The sequence below is a fragment of the Podarcis vaucheri genome (genome assembly GCF_965113315.1).
Source record: "Podarcis vaucheri genome assembly, chromosome: 2".
Taxonomy (NCBI): Eukaryota; Metazoa; Chordata; class Lepidosauria; order Squamata; family Lacertidae; genus Podarcis; species Podarcis vaucheri.
Genome location: NC_138760.1, coordinates 116,653,000 through 116,680,476, shown reverse-complemented (window position 1 = coordinate 116,680,476; position 27,477 = coordinate 116,653,000). Strand labels below are relative to the sequence as shown.

Here is a 27,477-nt window from a genome sequence, read left to right as displayed (position 1 = left end):
TGCGAATGTTGACAAGTTGCTTCTGAAGCTTTGCAAAGTGTCAAAAAACAAACAAACAACTTTTGCGGTGCAGTGCAGCACAAATAACTGATAACTGGTGGGAGCGGATGGGGGGGGAGGCAATGGAAAAAGCAGAATTCTATGTGCCAAAATCTGCATTTTATTTTATTCTTAAGAATAGTCATGAATTGCTAATTGTATAGTGCAGCGTGCAGTGAAATTACCAAAACACCATGAAATTGTAAAATCATAAAATTCAGAACAAATGACCAATGTTGAAAAAAATTCAAATCTCTAAAAATGCTTGCTGAAACAGAAAGATTTTCAGCAGGTGATGAAATACTGCAATTGTAAGTGGCCAATTGTAGCAGTGTTCCAAAAGACTGGTGCCGCAACACTAAAAGCCTTAGTAGTTCATGTAGACACTAAATGAATAAGATACAGTGTACCTGTGGGGGGAATCAAGAGGGCTAGAGTATCAAAGTGATCTGGCCAGTGAATAAAGTACAAGGCAGCCCTCCAGCTAACCTTGTCCTGGCCTTTTAGTTCTTTATACACTAACACAGGGATTCTCAAACGTACTGCTCCCAGGCCCTTGAAATGACTGACATTGATTGAGGCTCAGCAATCACAAAATGGCGTTGCAGGGACAGAGCTGGTCACAAAATGGTGGTGGATGTAGGCCGAGTTTCACATAACCAGATGGAAATTACAGACACCACTCCATCGTTGGAAATTCCAAAATCTTCCTTGTGATAAGGAGTTCTATGCGTAGCTCAGCTTTCCTCAGGTTAAATAGAGGCATTTGCTCTGGAGGGAATGTGATTCAGCCTGCCCATTTTAGGCAGAACTTGCTGATTTAGAAGGATCTGAAATGGAAAAAGGTTTTTTATTTTCTATTTCTCGCTTCCTACGCCCACATGTCTATCAAAGTATTTTCACTTGTCTCCTGAAATTTCTCTCCCCTTCTCTTTTCACACTTAACTTGTATCTTATTCCACCACCACACCCAAACTTCTAGTTTCTTTCATCCATCCTCTCTTGTCCTTTTATCTTCATTTCTTCCTCCTGTTACAACTTTCCTCACTTCTCTTCTGTTTGATTTATTGATGATGATTGTTATGTATTGAAGTTCTCACCCTGGCCACCAGGGGTATTGTGTATATAGTTTTCACTCAGGTCCACTTCAGTTAATTAGACGGGAAACCCTGAGGTGTTGTTTTTACAATGTTGACAGCCGGCTGCCTATAAAATCAGGCCAGCTGAGCTGTTCAGTTCAGTTCAGTTCCAGCTTACTATAAAGAACCACCTGGAGAAATCTCTGTGTCGTCTGCTATGTCCACCCACAACTTAATAATGATGGTATCAAATATTAACATTCCCCCCTAGTTTTCTTCAATATCTCCTCTGGACCTTTTCCTTCAGAGGAAGGAGGAGACCTTTCCCCCCATCCCTAACCCTCCACCAACTTCTCTGGCTCCCACCCTCCTTTACTTAGCATCCAAGGAGTTGCTGGTGCTGGCATTGCTCCAACAAAAAGGCTGTGGGATGGCTAGGAAGTGGAACAGCTTGAGGAGGGACTGAAGGGTAGGCCATGACACTGTGACACACCTGAAAATGGCCCAAGGCCCACATGTAGCTTCCAGCCCACCAGAAATGCTGTAATATCTCGATTGAAGTCCTTTAAAGTTACTTCGCGCCTGACAAGAATTAGGAACTTTTCTTTCTTCAGGGAGAAAGAAAAGGTCCTTCGTTCATGTCAACTTTCCTAGAGTTGCTGGTTCTCTCTACTGCCGTCTCACTTTGAGGCTGCCCTAGATTACTCTCTAGGCCTCAGTTTCCTGTGGGTAAATGTAGCGTCCAACCTGCACTTTGAGAAACAGCTCGTTCTTTCCAGCGCATGGGTTTGTTTGGTGTGCGTGCTTCAGGAAAAGGGAAGCTGGAGGAAGTGAAGTGAAACATCCTTTCGTTGTTATGATGAGGACAGAGGTGTAGAAAAGTAGAAGTGGAGATAAGTGATGCCAAAATGAGCGGGCTGTCTCCGCTGTGGCAAGTCTCAGGTTGTGGTCTGAGGGACACTTGACAGAGCTAAGGAGGACTGGGTCTGAAAGGAGACCCAGTTGCATAAGAAATACAAAAATGAAACAAATATGTAGGCTATAGACTAATAACTAGTGCAGCAGCACTACTAGGGACACATGTGGTGCTGTGGTCTAAACCACCCAGCCTCTTGGGCTTGCAGATCATAAGGTCGGCAGATTGATTTCGCATGGCGGGGTTGTTGCAGGTCTAAAACCTGTTCTTCCTGGATTTTGCCAATGAGACACAGGAGACAGAGAGAGCATCCAGCATTTATTAGTTTGTGCAAGCTAACTGATTCAGCAGGATATTTCCCAAAGTCTGATCCCCCGGTGTTGTCCGCTGAGAGTTTTTTGTAGGGTTTACACACAAAGAATACACACAGTCCAATTAAAAGCCCCCCAAACATCTGCAGAGGATAGCTGGCAAAAACCCAATGAATGCTTTTTGCCGCAGTGCTCTAGCATACTAGAAAGACTGGACCTGTAATCTTGCTGATACAGCCCTAACTGCTAACTATTATTGTGTCTTCGTGGCCTTCGCCTGCATACATTTTATTGCAATGCTGTTATCAGCAGAGCTGTTTGTTCTTTGAGCTTATGTGATCAGGGGGGTAATTGACTTCCACGTGGCGCTGTGGGTTAAACCTGACCCAGGTGAGAGATGAGGTGACTGAAGCGGTTTGGTTTAATTGGAGATTATCACTGTTGTTCTCACCACAGGTTAGTAATGCTGGTTTGATGACAGAGTTCTTGGTTTGTTTAAAGCAGGCATAGGCAACCTTCGGCCCTCCAGATGTTTTGGACTACAATTCCCATCACCCCTGACCACTGGTCCTGTTAGCTAGGGATCATGGGAGTTGTAGGCCAAAACATATGGAGGGCCAAAGGTTGCCTATGCCTGGTTTAAAACATGTAGCCGACTTGTTTTTTCTGGATTCTGTAATTATTGTCTGTTATTATTATTTGCTGTACATTTTTTTGTATTTCACCTCAGGAGGTTGCAGACACTTCTTCCCTGGAGGTTTTCAAGCAGAGGCTGGCTGGTCATCTGCCATGGATGCTTTAGTGGAAATCCCTACATTGCAGGCGATTGGACTAGATGACCCTTAGGGTCCCTTCCAACTCTGCAATTCTAGGATTCGAAGATCGTTACTCTAGGATTGAAATCATGGTTGGTGCCAGCAAGGGGCGGGGTCAAGTGCTTCCCCAAACATTATTTTTCTTTCAGGGATCTTAACATGTGAGACACAACTTGCCCATGTAGAAATATACTTTTGCCCTGCTGCACCCTGCCCAAATTTATTTTCTTTTGCCATCACTGACTGAAATATTCAGTGAAGAAGGGTTGTAAATATACACATAAATAACAGGTTCCTGAGAATCCTGAATAGCTGTCTGGGAGGTTGCCAGCTGTACCTCATAATTTACTGCTTTGTGTATATCTCTTTCCAGTCAGACTCCTCTGGGAGCTGGCAACGTTGCCTGTGTTCCTAACTGGGGCCATTAGTTCACTCCTGACCCAGAGAAGCAGTAGAATTTCCTCTGGGGAAGCTTCCTGTTGCTTTCCTGAATGTTGCTGTCTGGGGCTTAACAGGGCCAGCCCTCCCATTCGGTAGTGAGGCAGCTGCCTCAGGCTATTGATTTTGGGCAGGGCTTTTTTTCAGATGGAACTTGCCGGAACTCAGTTCCGGCTCCTCTCAGGTGGGCACCGTTGCTGTTCTAAGAAAACAAGGGAGGTGTTCTTTTTCTGGAAAAATAGCACTGATTTGGAGCATCATGAAAGAGCAGCAAATCGGCAGTCGTTTAATTTATTAATGTTGCATTTTTAATAACAATAAAGAGAGAGAGGGAGATGTGCTTGTTGAGGTTTCTGCTAAATATCTTGACTGGCCTTCAGTGTTATTCACCTTGACTTGAGGGGGCAATGGCTAGGGGGTTCAAGTGAGGTGCCCCCTGCTCTTCCCAAATTTGTGAGGCTTATTTGACTTATGCTCTGTGCCACGGAAGGCTCATGTTTGGAAAGAAAAAATTATTTGTTTTTAAAAGGCCGCACTGAGAGCTTGGAGCCAGAAAAGTAAAGAAAAAGGTCTGGGCTGCTCCTGAGACTTGGTATGCAAAAAATCAGCAGGAGCAGTTTTTCAGGGCATGAAGTGCAAACTCTTGCTGATGTCTGCGCACTGAACTTCAGTAGTTGTTTTGTTTTTCAAAGGCACAGGGCAGAACCTTAGTTTAGCAGAATTTTAGTGCTTTAAAAAAGTTAACCTGGTTGCTGTTCATCTGACATGCAGCATCACTGCACACACTTTCCCCTGCAGTTTTTTCAACAACTGCCAATTTAACTTTCTAGGTTTTTATAGCACAAGCAAACCTGATGAAAATCATCAGATGCAAACTCAGTAATTTCCCCAGAGAGAGAGCCAACGGAAAACAATGTAGGTGTTGCTTTGGGGTTGTGCATAACCCCTGTCAGCCTTAATCTGTACCAGCAAAGTCAACATCAAAGGAGGTAGGTTTTTTTTTGCTTTTTAACAGCTGAGGCCCCTTACTTGAGTAGGAAAGAGATTGATGATGACAGCAATTAGGGAGAAATTAGTCCCTGCAAAAGAAAGAAACTTAATGTGCAACTACATGAGTGCTTGAAGGCAGAATGGTTTCTTAGGGATTTAGATAGAATAAGGGAGAGGAAAACAACACGCTCTGTATATGGTAGCAAACCTGACTCTCTGTTGGAGAGGCTTATCTTGAGACTGTGGGTGGTGCAGTAAACTAATTCCACAGAGTAAAAAACAATTAAATGTGTTTTCTTCCACACTGACTTCTTTATTTCACAAGAGTTAGAAGAATGGAGATGATTCTGGGCTGCATCCAACAAAGCTAGAAGAGCTTAATAAAATTTAACCCTATGCATGCCTCCTCAAGTGCAATTCTCTTTGAGTCCAGCGGTACTCACTCCCAGACAATGTATTACAGGGGTAGACAAGCTAAGGCCCGTGGGCCGGTTGTGGCCCAATCGCCTTCTCAATCTGGCCCATGGACGGTCCAGGAATCAGCGTGTTTTTACATGAGTAGGCCTTACTTCTGCTTAGACACCTATAGGATTGTCCTGACCCTCCCTGTCAGATGAAGAAAGTGAACTTCCAACTCCAGTTCTGCCAAAGGCTTTAATTTTTAGGTCAGATAGGTACATAAGGCAAGGCACAGAGTGTAGAAATTAACAGGTAAGGGGTGTGGTGGAGTCTCCTTCTTTGGAGGTCTTTAAGCAGAGGCTTGACAACCATATGTCAGGAGTGCTCTGATGGTGTTTCCTGCTTGGCAGGGGGTTGGACTCGATGGCCCTTGTGGTCTCTTCCAACTCTATGATTCTATGATTCTAGGTACGTGAGAGTTTAAATGCATGGCTGAGCGCGATCTAAAACACTGATCTAACAAATGACACTCCCCACACCTTCCTTTTGAAGAGTGGGGCAGACAAAGTTATTTGCATGACAGGCAGATGGTGTTCCAGGACTGGGCAAGCAAATGGGCATCCCTCCCTCTGCATCGTCTAAAAGAGGTTTGTTCATGCACCAGCACTGGAGTCTCCCTGTCCATGGTGAAGATATTGAACAAAGGACTGACTACGACATGGAAAGAAAAATGGGAGGAGCGGTAAAGATCAAGGAAATTAAAGGCCTTTTTTAGATTGGACGTTTGAAGTTAAATAGCATCAAAATAAATAAATTAAAAGAAAACCGGCAAGGTGGAGCTGGGGAGAAATCTGGCCATGGATTGGAGACCTTCAGGCTGACAACATACAGACTGATGGACATGGGGAATCCAAACCGGGGAAGGGGGGGGGGAAGATTTGGAATCCAAAGGCTGTGTAACTATCTTTTGAATCTTTTTATATTTTTTATCTTTTATATCTTTATATAACTTTTGTATATCATTTTATTTTGATTGGACGTGTTTTTAAAAAAAGGGAATTCGTGGAAGGAAATTGGGGCGGATCTTGGGGAAAAATCTTCCCCCCCCCCCCTATTTCTGTAAAAACAAATTAAGTTTTAAATTGGGAGCGAGAGCTTGTAGAACCAAATTAATGAAAGGGGAATACAGCTGGGAGGGGGAGGGGGAGGGGGGAGTCCCAGAAAGTTGGTATTGAAAGTAAGGTTTTAAGTGTATCTTTTCTTTTCTTTTTCTTTGTTTTTTTATATCTTTTGGAAACTTTAATAAATATGATTTTTTTTTAAAAAAAAGATATTGAGGCTGGCTCCACTTTACTTGCAGCTGCTTCCCCTAAAGGCAAAGGATTCGGGGTGACAGGAGGAGGTAGACTAGGCATATCTGAAGGTAGAACAGTGGGACATTCCCCTGTTATCCCACTGTTATCCAGATGTCCTAAACTGCTATGCCTGTCCCTGGAATCTGAGATCTCTTGTCTGCAATTTGCCACCCCACTCTGGGATACTCTAGCTCTCTGAGCTCCTCCCACTCTTTTCCAGATCTCACTATGCTTCAAGACACCACCACCATTTATTTATTTATACCCCACCCCTCTGGTTGGGTTTCCCCAGCAACTTTGGGCAGCTCCCAACAGAATATTAAAAACGCGATAAAACATCAAGTATTCCAAACTTCCCTAAACAGGGCTGCCTTCAGATGTCTTCTAAAAGTCCTTGACATCTGATGGAAGGGTGTTCCACAGGGCAGGTGCCACTACCGAGAAGGCCCTCTGCCTGGTTCCCTGTAACCTCACTTCTCGCAGTGAGGGAACTGCCAGAGGGCCCTCAGAGCTGGACCTCAGCGTCCGGGCAGAACGATGGGGGTGGAGACGCTCCTTCAGGCATACTGGGCCGAGGCCGTTTAGGGCTTTAAAGGTCAGCACCAACACTTTGAATTGTGCTCAGAAATGTACTGGAAGCCAATGTAGGTCTTTTAGGACTGGTGTTATGTGGTCTCGGCGGCCACTCCATGTCACAAGTCTAGCAGCTGCATTATGGATTAGTTGTTTCTGGGTCACCTTCAAAGGTAGCCCCACATAGAGCACATTCATGAGACATGCCCAGGGCTTTTTCCCCCAGCTGGAACTTGCTGGAACTTGGTTCTGGCACCTCTCAGGTGGGCAACATTGCTATTCTAAGAGAACAAGCATTCATGGTGAGTTCCAGCACCCCTTTTTCTATAAAAAAGCACTGCTTATGCTAAGGACTGTAGTGCAACTCTCTTTAATTTCAACAGGACAGTTAAGTTCATGCAACTGAAGATTTAAATTTGTCTCATGGCCTGTGCATATTATATAAACGGAACCAGTGTAGAATAATTTTTCTCTTTCATTTCATACAGGAACATGTAAATAAAACCAAACCAGGGCACGCTTACAAAGAAGAAATGCTACACATATAAAAATATACGGATAAATTCATAAAGCATTACAGTGGCAGTGGCTTTGGTGGCGGCAGAGAGCGGCTAGCAAGAGTGTTGCACATGTCTGCTGTGGTGGCAATGGAAGGGGGAAAACAAAACATTCTGGGATCAAATCAGAAGCCGGGATGGCTTCTGTAATTCCCTGAATATCCTGGGGAAATAGGGACACTTGAAAGGTATGCCATTACCCTTCTAAACCCCCTGTAATCAGCAGCCAGCAAAGAACAGGAAGGGCAGGGAAATGCTGAGCACCATGACCTTATGTTTTAAATTATAGAAGCAAAAAGTTATGTGGGGAGGAAATGTTACATTTAAGGAAATGTAGTTTGGGCCTTCAATCAATCTGGGCCTTAGGTGCAATTTGAACAATAAAAAACATAACTCATTTTTTCCTGGTCTAGCAAAAGCAATCAGTAAGTATGTAGCAATAGGCTTCTGTACATAGATCTGAATCAGGTGATATATATAATCACTGACAAGAGCTCCTCATGGCAAAAGCCCTACTTTTAGTGCCCGGTACCTGGTACTGATCTGAAGATCTGTAAGAGCAGATGGCAATAGAACAGGCTTCCTCAAACTCGGCCCTCCAGATGTTTTTGGCCTACAACTCCCATGATCCCTAGCTAGCAGGACCAGTGGTCAGGGATGATGGGAGTTGTAGTCTCAAAACATCTGGAGGGCCGACTTTGAAGAAGCCTGCAATAGACTAATTGCTCATGGCAAGGAGCTAAGGGCACTTGATCACCTTCTTGGAGGCAAGACAGGCCTGGTTCATACTTCATGCTAAACCATGGTTTGTAATCTGAACCTGGCCAACAAAATGAATTATTAACCACAAACAAGGTGTATTTGTAAGCCATGGTTTGTTGTTGGTTTATAAAACTTGGTTGATGTTAGCCATTCCTTAGTGTTATGTGAAGTGTTTTTAAAAAAATCAAAAAGTTAAATTTCAGAAAACAACCATGACGAAAAACCCCTCAGCAGTTAGAGTGATCTCAGTAATCCTTATAACAGCCACATATAATAGGCTAGCAGTATCTTCTTACATGTGCAAGGCTAAGGCTGACAGAGGCCCACCTAAGGACATCTAGTAAGTAATGGACGAGGCGAAAATTTCACTTGGGTCTTCCTGACAGCTTGTACAATTACAGCCCCATCCTATACATGTCTGCTCAGGAAAAAAAAAATCCCAATTAGTTGAATGGGATTTAATTCCAGATAGGTGGGTGTAGAATTGCAGCCTTAGTTACTATGCTGAGGCAACGGACTTATGAGCAACACAAATGAAACATTTCCAAATAACTACACTTTTTGCAGAAGGTACATAAGCAAAGGTTTGGGATAGGGACCTTTGTATAATAGTGTGACTGCAATTTTGAAATGGCTACTAGTGTACAAAGTTATGCATTCAATTTATTTTAAATGCAATTATTCCATTTATGCCCCACCTTGTTTCTGTCCTCAGACACAAGGCAGCATACATGTGGTTGCCAGGTGTCCAACATTCAGCCACTAGCCAGTCCCAGATTTAAGTGTTTTTGTTGTGCGTTGCTCTCACAAACTCATAACTTATGATGGGGATAATTTACTGTTACTCCTGTTTTACAGTTGAGGCTGAGAGGTAGGGACCTAGGCACTCAAAGCTGATGGTGCTTGAATTCCACTCTACATGATCAAAGGCCAATTCAGTTACTAGTATACACTGGCTCCAATCTCTCCCACCCATGACGTGCAAAAATGGTCATTTATGGCAAATTCTGAGAATGACTGCTGGAGAAAAGAAATTCATGCGTTGTTGTCATTGTCATTGTACTGTGTCTAGTTTGGCTTGATATAAAGTTCCATCTAGTTCTGTCGATCCGTCTGCTACCTCTTTTACTATGGAAGAGAACAAAGAACAGAACTATTGCACAAGAACAAAATCTATTTTAACTATCAGACAAGTGTAGTTATCAAAGGGGATGAATTATGGCTACCTGAATCATACTGTTATGAGTGTGTGGGGGGGGGCTGAATGGTGCAAATTTTTACCATCCAATGTCCAGTGTGATGTAGTGGTTAAGAGCAGTAGATTCGTAATCTACTCCTCCACTCCTCCACATGCAGCTGCTGGGTGACCTTGGGCTAGTCATACTTCTTTGAAGTCTCTCAGCCCCACTCATCTCACAGTGTGTTTGTTGTGGGGGAGGAAGGGAAAGGAGAATGTTAGCCGCTTTGAGACTCCTTCGGGTAGTGATAAAGTGGGATATGAAATCCAAACTCCTTTTCTTCTTCTTCTTCTTCTCCCCCCCCATTTGCTCTTTGAATGGAGCGATAAACCGGAAGAAAGTCTTTCTGTAACAGTCCTATGTATTACAGTAAAAGATTTCTAAATACCCTGCATTTAGGGCTACATCAAACAAGCAGATTCGCTTTGCCATACAAAAGCAAACACAGTAATCTTTGAGTCCAGTCCTGAGAAACTGGGTCATCAGAAAGGGTCTAACACAATGGATTCCAGGGCTGTGGTTTTTTTGGTGCACAAGCTGGATTGTAAAGGTTGCCTGATGTGCAGATTGGGTAATGTGAAGTCTGGCATGGCATTAGTGAATTTATCCCAATGAATTCAAAAGAACTTAAATCACTTATTCTTCGGTTTATATGGTGTTGTGGACTGGACTGCTTGAGCTTCTAGTTCTTTTGTTTGTTTTTAGTTTCAGGTTTGAAAGATAATAAATAAAGATAATAAAACTTCAGGGAAGTTTTTAATATGTAACGCTGTACTGTTTTTAACACTGATTGGGAGCCGCCCAGAGTGGCTGGGGAAACTCAGCCAGATGGGCGGGGTATAAATAATAAATTATTATTATTATTATTATAAATGCACTATATGATCTGGAATTTAAAAGGTGAAAAAACAGACAAGTAAATAAGCATAAAACTCCAGAAGCTTCCCTAAGTATAGTCACTTACCTCTCCCAACAATAGCTGGAAAAATTCTCCTGACATTCTTCAATTACTGTGATGGATGCCTGCTTCCTTCACCATCTCCTAACATATTTGAAAGGGGAAAAGAAAAACATGGACAGCATCACTCAGAGGTTGGAGTCCTTCCTCCCGTATGGTGCTGGAATGATTGTCCTCACTCTGATTTGGCTTCAAATTTCATCACACTGCCCAATCTCATACGTTACATGGCACTGTCATGAAGTCCATTTAGAGGGAGGGCAATGCTGGATGGGAAGTAAAGCTTGCAAGGTCTCCCTGAGAACATCACAAGAAAGGAGAGAGCCCTGTCTGCAGTCTATGCACATGGTGCATTTTCAGCTGAACCCTAATTTTAACATGCAAGAACAAGAGATCAGCCTTCAGATTTGAATTTCTCCAATTGAACATGAAAGAACTGGCAGTGGATATGTTCAGTGCCTTCAATATATTCACTTTTCTAGAGGAAAAGAAATACAAAATGGCTTCCTCAAAGCTCCCCAAAGACCAATTCCATTCCAAGTGGCACTCCAGTACAGTGGTACCTCGGGTTACATATGCTTCAGGGTACAGACTCCGCTAACCCAGAAATAGTGCTTCAGGTTAAGAACTTTGCTTCAGGATGAGAACAGAAATCGTGCTCCGGTGGTGCGGCGGCAGCGGGAGGCCCATTAGCTAAAGTGGTGCTTCAGGTTAAGAACAGTTTCAGGTTAAGTATGGACCTCCGGAACGAATTAAGTACTCAACCTGAGGTACCATTGTACTGCATTTTATACTTTGTTAAATCTGCCAGATCTTATTCAAGGCTACATGCCCTCAGTTCATGAGATCTGTGCCTGTATTCTATGTAAGCTACACCGGGGGGGGGGGAACCTTATTTATAGGTTTACAAATACCAAACATGGTACATTTGATCACATCAACTGTAGGTCAGAACTATCACATTCTACAGATTTGTTCTGAAAGTGCACAGAAAGCAATATGTTATGAACATTTAATTAGATTATACCCCATAGGATGCAAAACAGATTTCACATTGCACTATAGACCACTAGGACAAAAAGTCTGTCCCCTGCCTAGCTGTTACTCAGATGTGTAAACACGTTATGTTTGTGCACTTTGAGAGTGCTAGTGTGGTGTAGTGGTTAAGAGCGGTGGACTCGTAATCTGGTGAACCACGTTCGCTTCCCCGCTCTTCCACATGCAGCTGCTGGGTAACCTTGGGCCAGTCACACTTCTCTGAAGTCTCTCAGCCCCACTCACCTCACAGAGTGTTTGTCGTGGGGGAGGAAGGGAAAGGAGAATGTTAGCCGCTTTGAGACTCCTTAGGGTAGTGATAAAGCGGGATATAAAATCCAAACTCTTCTTCTTGATTGTTTTCTGGCACTGAGGTTTCCTGCTCCCTGCCTCCAAGAACCAGTTTATGCATTTCAGATTCTGTTATGCCAAGCTGGAGATGGGGTTTGGCACAGTCAAATGCTTCCTCATGTAAACACACAGAAAACAAGCACAATTTCAATCTCTTGGTAATGCTCGATTTCTGTGCTCAGGGTTCTCTCTCTCCCACCTCCAAGTGGTAAAGAATTCAAAGACCCATCCTCCACCCTGGAGACTGAAAAGGTGCAAACCAGAAAAAAGTTTTGCCACTTAATTCTGGGTCACCCAGGATGGTTTTGTAGGCCCAGGTCTGTGCTGAAGTGTACTGAACCTCCATACACCTCTCTGCCTCCTCTTACCTCCAGCCACTGAAAGATTCACAAAACTACATGCATTTTTCATGTTGTTGGATATCACTGTGATTTGGTATCTCCCAGAATCTTCCGGTTGCACATTGCAGATGACCAGCCAAGCGTTCGTCATGACTGACACTCTCCTCCGATGTTTCGGCAACACCTCGTAGAAGAGGTGGCAATAACGCTGCAACCACTTCTGCGGGTTGCTGGTTAGGCTGCATGACCTCATGTTAAGTTTCAGAATGAAGTCTTCCTCCGCTCCTTTGATGTGGTGCCACTGGATTTCAACGAAATCCCAGTCAGTCTTTGGGACTTGGACATCAACAGGGATGAATGCCGTTTCATTGACTGCTGCAGTGATGGGGGTCTTTGGCACTTGTATGCAGATGTCAGAAGGTTCACCTGCGTGTCAAAGAAGGAAAACCAACAAGGTTGAAATTGAACTTTCATAGAATCATTGAGTTGCAAGGGACCATAAGGGTCATCCAGTCCAACCCCTGCAATGCAGGGTTCTTTTGCCCAACATGGGGTTCAAACCCACAACCCTGAGATTAAGAGTCTCATGATCTATGGACTGAGCTGTCCCTTTCTAGGAAAGGAGTGCCATATGACAGGAGTGCCATATGTCAGGAGTGCTCTGATGGTGTTTCCTGCTTGGCAGGGGGTTGGACTCGATGGCCCTTGTGGTCTATTCCAACTCTATGATTCTAGGAATGTCAAATATGGAAGATTTTCAACATGTTAATCTGAATTTTCAAAGTTTGATATTAAAAGTTTATTGGGTTTGTTTGTTTTTAAAACAGCATTTTGCCCTATTATGATTAAGGGGAGATTCAGGAAGTTGCCATCATATGCTAATGATGACAGTAGAATTTTCAGAATAAGTCGGTGACAAATTCAGCTCTTGCTGCAACTTCCATCTTGCTTAACCCCCAGTTGCCCTATGAGTCATTAGTTCCCTGAAGATGTGAAAAGGTTAAGAAGATCATGAGGTTTTGGATCAAACTGAGCTTACTGAAGAACATAAAATTATAAACAAACATCCATGTGACCTTGGGCTAACATTTTTACATGCCTTGTTTGGCTGGATATAGACACATAAAAAAACCAAAACATTTCAGGAAAACACATTGTAAAGCTCATAATGCAAAATCACATTGCTGAAGGATCGAACTGTACAGAGCCATCTGATATCAGTGTTATAACACATTTATAATGCCCCCACTTTAACTAATGTAGCTGAGTCCCTTGTTCTCCCTGGAGAGACATTCTGCTCATTTAAGTATGTTGTTGCAGCAGTGGAAACCCAATGAACAATGCCAGAAACCCGCAATTTCCCAGGCAAACTATATAGCATTTTTAACATGTTCAACTTCTACACTGTGCTGCACATGGAGCTGATTTCTTTGAAGAAGCTGCAGAAGCTGCCATTGGTCCAAAATACAGCTGTTAGACTATTGAATGGGATCAACTGAATGAAACATTTTGCCCACTCTTAAACATTTTTTTAATGGCTGCTGGTCACAATTCAAAATGTATGTTGAAATTCTTAATGCTTGATGTTAACGTTGCGTGGCTTCCAGGTCTGGGAGTTGGGAAGCTCACCTTTTCTAAATGGGGTTGCATTCCCTGTGAAGCAACAGGTGTGTTGTTTGGAGGAGCTCCTAAATTCAGCTTGTCACTGGAGGCTCAGATGATCTCTATGATCATCAGTACTGAATATCAGCTTAGGCTGGCACTATCCCTTTCCTGGACAACAGGTTGTTCATATCCACCCATCTAGCTTCAAACTCCGGGCAGGCACAGCCACTTCTCTTGAGAAGTCTCCATCTCGGTGTGAGTTGCTGGTCTGCAAGCAGACACTGGGTCTGGGTAGATGCAGCTTCTCCCAACTGCTGAGGTGGCATCTGGTCCAGGGGGAGAGCACAGAACCTGCCTCCTCACCCTGATTAGCCATCCTAAGCCTCCTCATCAGGAAGGGAAGGAGCTGGAAGTTGTGTCTTCACACTAGAACCAAATGAAGGCAGGGGCTCCATCTGTTCTTCCCTCATCTTCCTCCTCTTTCTCCAGAGTCTCATATTCCGGGATTGAACCCAAAGGCACTGTCATGACAGCGAGGCAGGTGCCAAACAGGCTAAGAACCTCTTTGGTGATGGCTGGCGGCTCCACATCTGTGGAACTATCTTCACAGGGATGCACACTTGGTACCACATCCAGTTTCAGCAAAATATCCAGTCATCTTAACCTACTTGTGTGGGATGTAATTCACTGAGAGCAGTCAAGTACAACATTCCTTGTTTTGCTAGAGTGGACATGCAAGGGGATGTTTGGTCCAGCCAGTTGAAACTTCCTGTTTCTCCTGGCCAGGAGCATCCTTCCTTGCATGTGACTAGTGGGTGGGCGTGACCTTTCCAGACCTAGTAAAAGGTTAAGGCATGGTGCCACACTCTCTGTTTTCCATCTTCCTTTCGTCCTGCAAACTTCCCAGACTGCCAACTGCAGTCACTAGGTCAACCCACATATGGGGTAAACCTATTTGTATATTCTTGTAACTTTAAGCCTTAACCCTGCCTTCAGGGATCACACTGTGCTCTGCCTGAGTAAACTTCCTTTTTATTGCTTATGAATAAGACTGTGGTGTCTTTATTCCTTTAGGATGGATTCAAGGGGTCTTTCCAGGAAAATATTAGAACACATTTCAATCTGGACAAGCCAGACTGAATTGCGTATTGTCTTAAGAAACTCATAAAAGTTTGCATCTAGTTTTCTGCTATGTAAAGGAGAATGCACTCTGCTAAGTAAAGAAACTTGGTAACACAAGTTAGGAAGGATATTAATAAACAATATAGCCTTTCCTGCCACCCTGAACATTCCCACAACATACCCAGTTTTTCGCTTTATTCAACACTGCTGTTTTAACAACTTGCCTATATGGAGGTCACAAACATAGGGAAAGCTGCTCTAAGATTTTGCACATCTGAGCTAGTGGCAGATATCGCCGCATCTCAGGGCAATGAATTTCACAGCGTGAAGAAGAAGTGTGATTAATGTTTGTGTTTTTGAATCAAAGGACTCCTGCATCTGATTCGCACCCACCCACCACAGAACTACCGTACTTACGCATACATGAGGCAAAAGCGTCTTTGCATGAATCGTATCTTGGGAGTTTGGAGAGACGTTCCAGCGCACTGCTGTTTGGGTAGTCACACTGTTGTGCTGAGTAGATCACTGGATGTGGCAAGGTCACCTGGCTTCTTTGAGCAGAGCCTTGGGAAGCTTGGAAGACATGGAAGACATTAGAGAACTGATAGCAATTAAGGACAACAGGACAAAAAAACCAACCAACCACCCACTCACAAGAAATAGGCATGTTGTCTTTGTACAAAGTACAGTCCCAATCTTACCCTACTTAGCTTTTTTATTTTTATTTTTTGCTTCCTACTTCCTGTTAGACTTTCAGTTCAGCAAAATGAAGTTTACCAATAGCTCTTGTGAGTTGCTTATATCTCTATACAGATCACATCTGGGCAAATGGAAAGTGCCTCATTTCCTTAGCAACAAAATATTGCTGTTTTAGAGATCTGCTCACTTTCTGCGGTGGGTGACCCTGTGGAGGGATGCCACCCATGTCATTCTGACTCACCCCACTGCCACGCTCCCGGCTGTCTAAATGGCACTAGCCATTTGGTTTTTGCCTACCTTGTAGCAATCGTTGCCACTTTTTAAGGTTAGGCATTGGGTAAGCCTTTGTTTCAGGGAGGGGAGGTTGTAGCCTCTGCATGCCCCTCTTCAATAAGAGTATCCTGTTAAAGGGATCGGGGGGGGCGTGGTTCCTGTCCAAAGCCTGGGCATGGGCTAGGGCCATGGCACGACCCCAACGGGGACCCCATGGGGTGCCCAAAATGATGTATGTCTTAGGGCTCCCACTACTGGTGGTTCACCCTTAGTGTGACTCCCTGCAGATGGGCAAGAGTCAATATATAGCCAGGGGTCACCCAAGCCTAAGCCAAACCGCTCACATCTGTAACCAATAAAGCTGTGGCCTAATTTATCCCATTAACCTCAAATAATTGTGTCCGTGTGTTTATTATCTGAGGGAACTACAGGCCCGGGGCCTTGGAGCGCAATTATTTCTTTATTAAGGATATTAATCTGTCTTGCTTTTCAGTCAATATTGGCTACCAAAGCGGCTTACACTAAAACATCCACATTATAACAAAAAACATTGTATAAGGAGTAAGTGGAAAGTTTATGACATCCTTTCTGGTCGCAGGCAGCTGATAACATTGGCCAGGTTCTTCCCTCCAGAGCATCCTTCCCCAATCTGTTGCTATCCATATGCTTCTGGACCACAACTCCCATCATTTCAGACCTTTGGCCATGCTGGAATTTGGGCTGGTGAAATTTGGAAATCAACAGCACCAGGATGCAGAAGCCTGCTCCAAAGGGAGGGGACAAAAGGAACAGCCAAATATGAATAATACTCTGCTTCCTGGCATCTGAAACCATCTAGGCCAGGGGACAGCAACCTTTTTCAGCTGTGGGGTGGTCCACTGTCCCTCAGACCATGTGGTGGGCTGGACTATTTTTTTTTTTTGGGGGGGGGAATGAACGAATTCCTATGCCCCACAAATAACCCAGAGATGGATTTTAAATAAAAGGACACATTCTACTCTTGTAAAAACACGCTGATTCCTGGACCGTCCATGGGCCAGATTGAGAAGGTGGTTGGGTCACATCCGGCCCCCGGGCCTTAGGTTGCCTACTCCTGATCTAGGCTTTTCCCTACAGAAAGAAAGGGCAGAAAGCACTCCAGACAGAAACTGTTCTGCAAGGGAGACTGGACAAAGGCAATATCCCTGCAAGGGAGCAAATGCTTGAGTCCTGTCCAGCAAATGAATAGGAACTCTGCCTTATTTATTGCATGGAAGCAACAGTATCAATGGCATGAGGAAGTCCTCTTACAAACCAGGATGATCGGAACAGGGATTACTTACCTGGAAGAGTGAGAATGATCAAAGCCAGTGTCAAAGCAACAATTCCTGCCAGCGAAATGCCAAGACCAATTTTCCACCAGAGAAGATTGGAGGATGGATCTGTGGAATTAAAAGTACGTGGTGAAGACCACTGGCTGCTCCCTTCCCCCCACACTGTTGAGTGTTCACTGCTGCTGTTACTGAGTCTGGTACTAAGTGGCAGCCAAGACCACAGAGGAATCCAATGACTTCATTGCTCTGTGGAAGACCACATACCGCTAAACCAGCAATAGAAATCCACACATGGAAGCGGAATTCCATGTGTTTAGCTGACATCAATGAGGATTTTAAAAATTTAAATGTAGGGATATGTATCTAAGTGTATCTCGAGCAGCTGCAAGTGTGCAAGTATTTGCTCTTGAATAACAGTTGAAACTAGACTGGCTTCCTTTTTGTGTCTCAGAGGCTCAAACGTTATTAAGCTTTCTAAAATCGTATGTACCAGAGATGGTAAACTCTGAGCATTTCAATCCCAAGATGCTATTGGGACTCATACTATGGCTTTCTGACCTCTCCAATCCTATCGTGAGTGGTTCCCTAGACCAGATGGCTGGGAGGTCACCTGCTTTTGATGGGGGTTACACTTCCTCTGAAGGAGCAAGGTTCGTAGCCTAGGGGTACTCCTGGATCCTCTGCTGTTGCTCGAGGCTCAGGTGGCCTCAGTGGCCTGGAGTGTCTTCCTTCAGCTTCAGATGGTGGCCCAGCTATGCCCCTATCTGGACAGGGATAGCCTAACTACTGTTGTCTATGTTCTGGTAACCTCAAGGTTAGATTACTGCAATGTGTTATACATAGGGCTGCCTCTGAAGACAGTTCAGAAACTTCAGGCAATACAGAATTCAGCGGCCAGTTTGCTCACCAGAGCAAGATGGTTCAAGCATATTACACCGATCCTGGCCTGACTGCACTGGCTACCAATTAGTTTCCGGGCTCAATTCAAAGTGCTGGTTTTGACCTATAAAAACTTAAATGGCTCAAGACCACCTCTTTCCATATGAACCTACACGGACCCTGAGATCATCTTCTGAGGCCCTCCTTCTCGAGAGGTCCAGAGGGTGGCAACATGAGAACGGGCCTTCTTTGTGGTGGCTCCCCATCTGTGGAATCCTCTCCCCAGGGAAGTTCACCTAGTGCCTTCATTACATACCCTTAGGCACCAGGCAAAAACGTTCCTTTTTAACCCGGCCTTTGGTTGATCTTATTGACATCCAACACCCTTTTAGAATGTGGCTTTTTTGTGTGTGGGGGGGTTATTGGGTTATTGCTTTTGGTTTGATTTTATATGTTGTGGTCTTGTTGTGAACTGCCCTTAAACCTCTGGGTATATGTCTAAGTTGAATAAATAAATAAATAAAACAAATAAATATATTGAACCCAGATTCTTAAAAAAAACATATCACAAATTATCAAGACCCAGGTCTATCCTATTAACAATTTAAAAGAACCCTCCAGTACCATCAGATTTTCAATATCATAACCGAAAAATCTTTTATTTTTATTTTTTAAATGAACTGAATCTTGTAAAACCTTGAAATTTTCTCAGCTTTTCATTTCAGCTCTGTTGCTTATGCTCATGAAATCAAGGTTATATTTACGGAGTCTTTTGTGTTTTGAATTGGGTCTGGTTTCCTGTGTGCCTGTTAATTTGTATTTGCTTCCTGGGCTGTCATTACCATAGTAATATACTTTCATGTGGTAATAATCACTGTGGTAATCCAGGTGATCAGGCACGATTCAGTGAGAACATCATCTGGAAATTCTACATGCTCCAGGCAGTTAGTATCCAAAACGTTTACTCAGGTTAATTAACGGTGGTTTGGAGTGAAAGGGAAAATTCCCGTCTGTGTAAGGCATGGAACAAGCAGAAGTGTGGGCAAGCCAGTTTGTTCCATACCATGGAACCTATCCATGAATCGTTTCAGCCAGGTTGGGGTTACAATTTCCAAGTAGAGGAAAGGAAGCTGTCCTCAGAAAATGTCACAAGCACATCTAGTGCAAAGAGGTCTATTATTTTAATTGCACACATTCCCCGTCATACACCACACACTAAAAAGAAAGGAAGGAAGGAAGGAGTTCAAATCATGCTTTTATGTGTTACTTTTATTGTTGTTAGCCGCTCTGAGCCCGGCTTTGGCTGGGGATGGCGGGATATAAATAAAATTATTATTATTATTATTTGCTCCGTGCTCACTCCCTGTATCAATAGGGCCAGAGGAGCCAGTTGTTCATATCCATCACAGCATTTATGTATTTGCCTTAATGCAGTAACTAGCTGGAACAAAAAAGTGGTACTTTAAGGGTATTTGGTGTTTAAGGATGCAATGAAACATGCCCTGCCCAGAAATGAAGGTGAGATAGAGGAGGTTCTGGCAAAAAAAGAAGTTTTTAATATGGCTTGGACAGTTTAAGTACAGAAACTGAGCACATTCTATCATTATAAAATCTGTGTACATGCTGTCCCTGACATTGCCTGTCTCTTAAGTGCTTAATAGACACATAGATCTATTGTGTCTAATCCCCTGCTCACATTTTCAAATTGCACATTATCAGCTTTCCGGCTGCATAACATATGTCCGCAACTCCATATTTTGTGGACAACTGCACACTAAAACACACCTGATTTTAATGATTCTGTTGAAGAAGAAGAAGAAAAAGCCGCATGCACAAAGTTCACTGCAAACTCCTTCCAACTCAAACCTACAGGCTTCCTCTTAAGAAACTTCCTTTTTTAGTCATAGCGGCTGCTCTCCTTAAAGAAAAAGGGTGGACATTTCAAAGTCAAGTACCTTTGGTTTTCTTGAGAGGTGGTCTTGAGTACGCGTCCCGGGTGGCTGGGTCTATAGCCATGTACCCGTCTTCATCCTCCATCTTCAGTGTTAGTCGCCAGATGGACAAGACTTCAGAAAAGGGACTTGCAGGTCCTTGAAATTCTTCCTGGCAGCCTGATGCAATTGTATGTAAACGGGTTTACAAAACCAACTTCCCAGTTGGTGAAAGTCAGTTTCATTTAGCTGGAATCCATTAGTTAAAACCGGTATTGGGCAACGTCTGCAGGGGGCCACCAACTGCTAGTTAGCTGATAGAAGGCGTCCTTTGTGACAAGTTTATGGCAGTCGTGATCCTTTCATCCTCGTCACCTTCCTTCCTGCTGTAGCGAGCCAAACTCCAGGTGCGCAGCACAGCAGCTGGAGGAGAGATCAGACAACTGGGCTGGAAAGGAACGGGAAGGAGAAGCTGTGTGGCTGCAGCTCTTGCATAATCAGTATTTTTAAAGTCACAGAACAAATTTCCAGTCACTCCTTGAATGGGTCTCTCTGTGTGTACACACACACACTCTTGTTGTTTAGTCGTTTAGTCATGTCCGCCTCTTCGTGACCCCATGGACCAGAGCACGCTGGGCATTCCTGTCTTCCACTGTCTCCCGCAATTTAGTCAAACTCATGCTGGTAGCTTCGAGAATACTATCCAACCATCTCGTCCTCTGTCGTCCCCTTCTCCTTGTGCCCTCCATCTTTCCCAGCATCAGGGTCTTTTCCAGGGAGTCTTCTCTTCTCATGACGTGGCCAAAGTATTGGAGCCTCAGCTTCATGATCTGTCCTTCCAGTGAGCACTCAGGGCTGATTTCCTTCAGAATGGAGAGGTTTGATCTTCTTGCAGTCCATGGGACTCTCAAGAGTCTCTTCCAGCACCATAATTCAAAAGCATCCATTCTTCGGTGATCAGCCTTTTTTATGGTCCAGCTCTCACTTCCATACATCCCCTTCCATACATTCCCCTTCATGGATCACTGCCTTGCCGTGGTGAAGGGGCTTGAATAACTTAGAGAAGTTATGAACTATGCCAAGCAGGGCATACACACACACACACACACACACACACACACACACACACACACGGACCCCGATTCCTTGCCTTTTGTGATTCCAAGCATTTGGCATTCAGAGCTGCACCCCTTCAAGTGTTGGGAATTCCATTCCTCCCGTGCTGCAGATGTGTGGGATTGTTACATGTCACATGTCTGTTTACATTCCAGCCCTGATTATTGGAGTCTTGTGAGCGGAAAGGGAGATACGCTGTTTCTGCTCTATATAGCTATTGCTTTTGCGGTTCTTTCTCCGAGGACAAAAGACAGAGAGAGAAACCATGTTTTCTTTGTTCTGTTACATTTGATTTACCGTATTTTTCGCTCTATAGGACGCACTTTTTCCCATTCAAAAATGAAGGGGAAATGTGTGTGCGTCCTATGGAGCGAAGACGCCGTAGCCCCGCGACCCTCTCCCAGCTGGAGAGGTGAAGCGCGGCTATGGCAGGAGCCTCTACAGCCCCACGTCACCTCTCCAGCTGGGAGAGCGCACGCAGGGCTAAAGAAGCACCTGCGACCCTCTCCTGGCTGGGGAGGTGACGCGCGGCTATAGAGGCTCCTGCCATAGCTACGTGTCACCTCTCCAGCTGGGAGAGGGTCACGGGAGGCTGCTTTAGCCCCACACGCGCTCTCCCGGCTGGGGAGGTGACGCGCTGCTATAGAGGCTCCTGCCATAGCTGCGTGTCACCTCTCCAGCTGGGAGAGGGTCGCGGGAGGCTGCTTTAGCCCCCCGCGCGCTCTCCCGGCTGGGGAGGTGATGCGCTGCTATAGAGGCTCCTGCCATAGCTGCGTGTCACCTCTCCAGCTGGGAGAGGGTCGCGGGAGGCTGCTTTAGCCCCGCGCGGGCTCTCCCGGCTGGGGAGGTGACGCGCTGCTATAGAGGCTCCTGCCATAGCTGCGTGTCACTTCTCCAGCTGGGAGAGGGTCGCTGGAGGCTGTTTTAGCCCCGCGCGGGCTCTCCCGGCTGGGGAGGTGACGCGCTGCTATAGAGGCTCCTGCCATAGCTGCGCGTCACCTCTCCAGCCGGAGAGGGTCGCAGGGGGCTGATTTAGCCCCGCACACGTTCTCCCGGCTGGAGAGGTGAAGCGCGGCTATGGCAGGAGCCTCTACAGCCGGGAGAGCGCACGCGGGACTAAAGAAACACCCCGCGACCCTCTCCTGGCTGGGGAGGTGACGCGCAGCTATAGAGGCTCCTGCCGTAGCTGCGTGTCACCTCTCCAGCTGGGAGAGGGTCGCAGGGGGCTGCTTTAGCCCCGCGCACGTTCTCCCGGCTGGAGAGGTGAAGCGCGGCTATGGCTGGAACCTCTACAGCCCCACGTCACCTCTCCAGCCAGGAGAGCGCACGCGGGGCTAAAGAAGCACCCCGCGACCCTCTCCTGGCTGGAGAGGTGACGCGCAGCTTTAGAGGCTCCTGCTATAGCCGCGCGTCACCTCTCCAGCCGGGAGAGCGCTCGCGGGGCTAAAGCAACCCCTGCGACCCTCTCCTGGCTGGAGAGGTGACGCGTGGCTATGGCAGGAGCCTCTCCGCTGCGCCTTTCCGCTGCTCCCTGACCTGCTCTTTGGGGCTGGTGGTGGGCTTTCCCCCGCCAGCCCCAAAGAGCAGGTCGAAAGGAACCTGAAGCCTGGAGAGTGAGAGGGGTCAGTGCACACCGACCCCTCTCGCTCTCCAGGCTTCCAAGGTAGCCGCCTTAAACGACACCTTGTTTTAGAGCAGGAAAACAAGAGGGGGAAAGTTCTCCCCCTCTCTGTGCAGCGCCTCCTGCCGCTTCACTGAAGGGGCGCTGGGCAGAGAGGGGGAGATTTTTTTCCCTTGTTCTCCCCCCTCTAAAACAAAGTGCGTCCTATTGTCCGGTGCGTCCAATGGTGCGAAAAATACGGTAATTTGCAATAAATTGGGACGCGGGTGGCACTGTGGTCTAAACCACTGAGCCTCTTGGGCTTCCGATCAGAAGGTCGGCGGTTTGAATCCCCGCGACGGGGTGAGCTCCCATTGCTCGGCCCCAGCTCCTGCAGTTTGAAAGCATGCCCCAAAAGTGCAAGTAGATAAATAGGTACCGCTCCGGCGGGAAGGTAAACAGCATTTCCGTGCACTGCTCTGGTTTCGCCAGAAGTGGCTTAGTCCTGCTGGCCACATGACCCAGGAAAACTGTCTGTGGACAAACACTGGCTCCCTTGGCCTCTAAAGCCAGATGAGCGCCACAACCCCAGAGTTCTCTGCAACTGGACTTAACTGTCAGGGGTCCTTTACTTTTTTTTAGGCTTAGCTTCTGTTTGAACTCTGCTAGTCATGTGCTCATGTCCTTGGATATGGGTCACATCAGCGTGACGGGAGACCGGAGTGATGAATCCCGGGTGACGCTGCGTTTGGGGGGCACCGGCCTCAGCGTTATCACCCAACATCGAGCACAGCTAATTGATGCTGATAAACCTTCCCTGCATAATTTTGTCTAAGCCCCTTTTGAAGCCACCCAAACTGATGGCCGACCTCTACACCTTGCGGGAGTCGATTCCATATACAGTGGTACCTCAGGTTAAGTACTTAATTCGTTCCAGAGGTCCGTTCTTAACCTGAAACTGTTCTTAACCTGAAGCACCACTTTAGCTAATGGGGCCTCCCGCTGCTGTCGTGCTGCCGGAGCACAATTTCTGTTCTTAACCTGAAGCAAAGTTCTTAAGCCTAGGACCCTCGTATCTACGGGACCGCCTCTCCCAGTATGCCCCACGGAGAGCCTCAAAGTTCATAAATAGCAACATCCTAGTGGTCCCAGGAAGTTAGATTAGCGCGGGTGGCGCTGTGGGTAAAAGCCTCAGCGCCTAGGGCTTGCCGATCGAAAGGTCGGCGGTTCGAATCCCCGCGGCGGGGCGCGCTCCCGCTGCTCGGTCCCAGCGCCTGCCAACCTAGCAGTTCGAAAGCACCCCCGGGTGCAAGTAGATAAATAGGTACCGCTTACCAGCGGGAAGGTAAACGGCGTTCCGTGTGCGGCTCTGGCTCGCCAGAGCAGCGTTGTCACGCTGGCCACGTGACCCGGAAGTGTCTCCGGACAGCGCTGGCCCCCGGCCTATAGATGTGAGATGGGCGCACAAACCCCAGAGTCTGTCAAGACTGGCCCGTTCGGGCAGGGGTACCTTTACCTTTACCTTTAGTGGTCCCAGGAAGTTAGATTAGCTTCAACCAGAGGCAGGGCCTTTTCAACACTGGCTCCGGCCTGGTGGAACGCTCTGCCTCATGAGACCAGGGCTCTGCGGGATCTGATTTCTTTCCGCAGGGCCTGTAAGACAGAGTTGTTCCACCTGGCTTTGGCTTGGAGCCAATTTGATTCCCCCCCTCTTTCATTTTTCTTTTTTCTTTTTCCTTTCTCCTCCTGTGATGAGGCTGCACTTTAATATTTTAATGTTTCAATATTTTTATCTTGTTTTTAAGTTGTATTCATTCAACTTGTTTTTATTATTGCTTGTTAGCCGCCCTGAGCCCGGCCTTGGCTGGGGAGGGCGGGGTATAAATAAAAATTATTATTATGATTATTATTAACCTGAGGTACTATTTCTGGGTTAGCGGAGTCTGTAACCTGAAGCGTATGTAACCCACTGTACAACACATGAAAAGCATTTCCTTTCGGGGAATCCAGCCTTTGAGAACCTGAACGAGCAGCGAACGCTCAATGCGCTTCTGTATATCTCAGCTGGCCTCTTCTGAACCAGCCAAGCAGGGAACAAGGGTGGGGCTTTCCTGGCAGCAGGCGCTGAGCAAGTGCAAAGAGGTAAGTGCCCCAAATGCCTTGGGGAAGGGCTGTGGCTCACTGGTAGGGCACCTGCTTTGCACGCAGAAGGTCCCAGGTTTCATTCCTAGCATCTCTAGGTCGGGTTGGAGAGTCAGCACTGAGCTAAATGAGCCAATGGTCTGGCTCTGTGTTAATCGACTTACTATGTCCCTATATGATTCGTGGAAAATCAAGGTTGAGAATTCGGGCCTGGCAAATATCTCACAGGCTGCATGTTTGGTTTCGCCTTTCTATTCAAATGACGGGAGAAGCCTTTAGGTTGCTTCAGTGTGTGGGTGCACTCCAGGTATCTATTAAAGATGCAGGCCACAAAGAGAAATGGAAAACCTAATAATAATAATAATAATAATAATAATAATAATAATAATAATAATAATTGATTATTTATACCCCGCCCATCTGGCTGGGTATCCCCAGCCACTCTGGGCGGCTTCCAACAAAACACTAAAATACAATAACCTATTAAACATTAAAAGCTTCCCTAAACAGAGCTGCCTGCAGATGTCTTCTAAAAGTTTAGTAGTTATTTTTGTCTTTGACATCTGGTGGGAGGGCGTTCCACAGGGCGGGTGCCACTACCGAGAAGGCCCTCTGCCTGGTTCTCTGTAACTTGGCTTCTCGCAGCAAGGGAACTGCCAGAAGGCTCTTGGTGCTGGACCTCAGTGTCCGGGAAGAATGATGGGGGTGGAGACGCTCTTATTGGCTCCCTGCTCCAACTTGTTATGTTGGTATACTTTAAAACTGACCTTTTTGCCTCTTTGTGGAAGCTCTCTAGCTCTGGTAGCTTGCAGGGGTGGCAAATTGCCCTCAGGATTGTGGGTGCCTGGCCCCCCAACATGCAGGCATTGCATGTTTGTGTTGCAGTGGCTGCTGCCAGCTCCTCTTCCTCCTCCTCACTGCAGCCAGCAGTGCAGCCCCTTTTCCATGGGGAGAGGCTCAGACTTGAGGCCCCCCCAAGGGTGCCTTGCTCAGTGGTTGTGGAGGGCGAAGCTGAATTGCTTCTCTCTCAGAGGCAACGCTGCTGCTTGCTGGTTTTTCTCATTGACTTTGTGGATGCCCAGTCTCCACAATTATATTATTTTTGGGGCCCAAGCACTCACAGCCCCCTGGAGTTGGCTCCTATGGTAGCTTGCAGTGGTGGCAGTGGTGAAGATTACACAATTCACGTGGCAGGTGCCTAAGTCTGCACACACACACACACACAGGCCAAGGTGAAGGTACAAAACAGACCAAACTGAAGTGTGGGGTGAAAGAGGCTACACCTTTATTGTCTAGAGTGATGTAAGTGTTGGGATACTGCCAGGGAAACACAGACCATCATGGCCCCCAAGCCGGCTGCCGGACGATCCATCGATCTCCCGTAGGCATGCAGTATCAGCAATTAGCGACATGAGCTCCAGAAATAGCCTGCCACATTCTAGAGCCGATGCACACTCTCTATCAGCAGATAATGCACAGCAGAAGTCGCACTCAGGAGAGCATTATTTACAAGTTTTATTCAGCGTTGATCAGAACGAAGAAAACATGACTGCCTGCTTCAGTGTCTATGACACACAGAGAGAAACGAAAGCAATAGAAAACATAAACTTCCTGTGAACAGGAAATGCGCAGACTCTGTGACTCACAAAGCCTGCTCCCTTTTAAGGTGGAATGGAAATATCCTAACAGTAAGCAGGGTTGGCATGGCAATGGAGCTTTAATAATAATAATAATAATAATAATAATAATAATAATAATAATAATAATTTGTATACCGCACAATACTCGCAGATCTCAGGGTGGCTCACAACATAAAAGCACGGTAAAAATGCATAATAAAAACTTCAAAAGAGCAACCCAAGAGTGGTTATTATTATTATAATAAATTCTAAATTATTATTATTAATTAAATTTGTATACCGACCTTCATTCATAGATTTCAGGGCTGTTCATGCTGCCTGAGTTGTTGTTGCCATGGATATTTGCTTACATATGATAGCAATCATTGTTGTTATCCAAGTGATCCTGTATGATTCATCCATTCAGAAATCCCTATCTGGAAATTCTACCTGCTTCAGTCAGTTAGCGTCCAAAACATTTACTCAGGATAATTAACAACAGGGTGGAGAGTAAAGGAAAATCCCATCTGTGCAACTCCACAAGATTTCCTGAATTAAATGAAATTGGATTTTTCTAGCAGGGTGTAGACAGAGAAAAGAAATCAGTGACTTTTTATTTAGGTCATTGAAGTACTGTAAGATAAATGAACACACTGTGGATGCATAGTCATCTGCAATAGTTCCATATAGGATTCCATGCCATTTGAACACTGTTCATATTATTTGGAAGCAGGGCTTTTTCCCCAGGGGGAACTCACAGGAACTCAGTTCCGGCACCTCTCAGGTGGGCACCATTGCCATTCTAAGAGAATGAGGGAGATGTTCATGGTGAGTTCTGGTGCCTCTTAACTGTGGAAGCCTACAGGGAAGCAACTAATGAGCATCTAAAGGTGGAGCCAACTTCATATATATATATTTCAAATTTACATTTTGGAATATTTGTTTAAACAACCTTAAACCAATGACTTCCCTTCTCTTTCCGTGGTTCAGTTTGCATACCATACACCCCTGCATATTCTAT

The 27,477-nt window shown here is 45.6% G+C and overlaps 1 protein-coding gene and 1 long non-coding RNA gene across 4 annotated transcripts in view; one reads left to right on the top strand and one right to left on the bottom strand.

The window, feature by feature from the left end:
* LOC309525466 overlaps positions 1-27,477 on the top strand; it is a 164,154-nt gene that overhangs the window by 70,182 nt on the left and 66,495 nt on the right. The gene's annotated exons all lie outside the window — the stretch shown is intronic.
* On the bottom strand, positions 187-20,648 carry LOC309525182 (uncharacterized protein). 3 transcript variants are annotated; one of them, XM_082210667.1, is made up of 6 exons: positions 20,004-20,648; positions 17,179-17,277; positions 15,302-15,457; positions 12,185-12,583; positions 10,437-10,514; positions 187-869 (listed from the first exon to the last, which is right to left on the bottom strand). In XM_082210667.1, exons 1-5 carry the CDS (start codon positions 20,083-20,085, stop codon positions 10,480-10,482), a joined length of 771 nt encoding a protein of 256 aa, XP_082066793.1. In that variant the 5' UTR covers positions 20,086-20,648; the 3' UTR covers positions 187-869; positions 10,437-10,479. The 3 variants fall into 3 exon arrangements, with proteins under 3 accessions (XP_082066793.1, XP_082066794.1, XP_082066792.1); XM_082210668.1 differs by lacking the exon at positions 187-869 and adding an exon at positions 6,338-6,356; XM_082210666.1 differs by lacking the exon at positions 187-869 and adding an exon at positions 7,270-9,362 and having other exon boundaries at positions 20,004-20,646.

What these genes read in the sequence shown, in the direction of transcription:
- LOC309525182 (XM_082210667.1), bottom strand. Translation starts at nt 20,085, where the DNA reads ATGGAGGATGAAGACGGGTACATGGCTATAGACCCAGCCACCCGGGAC. An exon ending in CGCTTTTGCCTCATGTATGC is followed by an intron (nt 12,584 to 15,301) that starts GTAAGTACGGTA and finishes TTTGACACGCAG; the next exon opens with GTGAACCTTCTGACATCTGC. An exon ending in GAATCTTTCAGTGGCTGGAG is followed by an intron (nt 10,515 to 12,184) that starts GTAAGAGGAGGC and finishes CAAATATGTTAG; the next exon opens with GAGATGGTGAAGGAAGCAGG.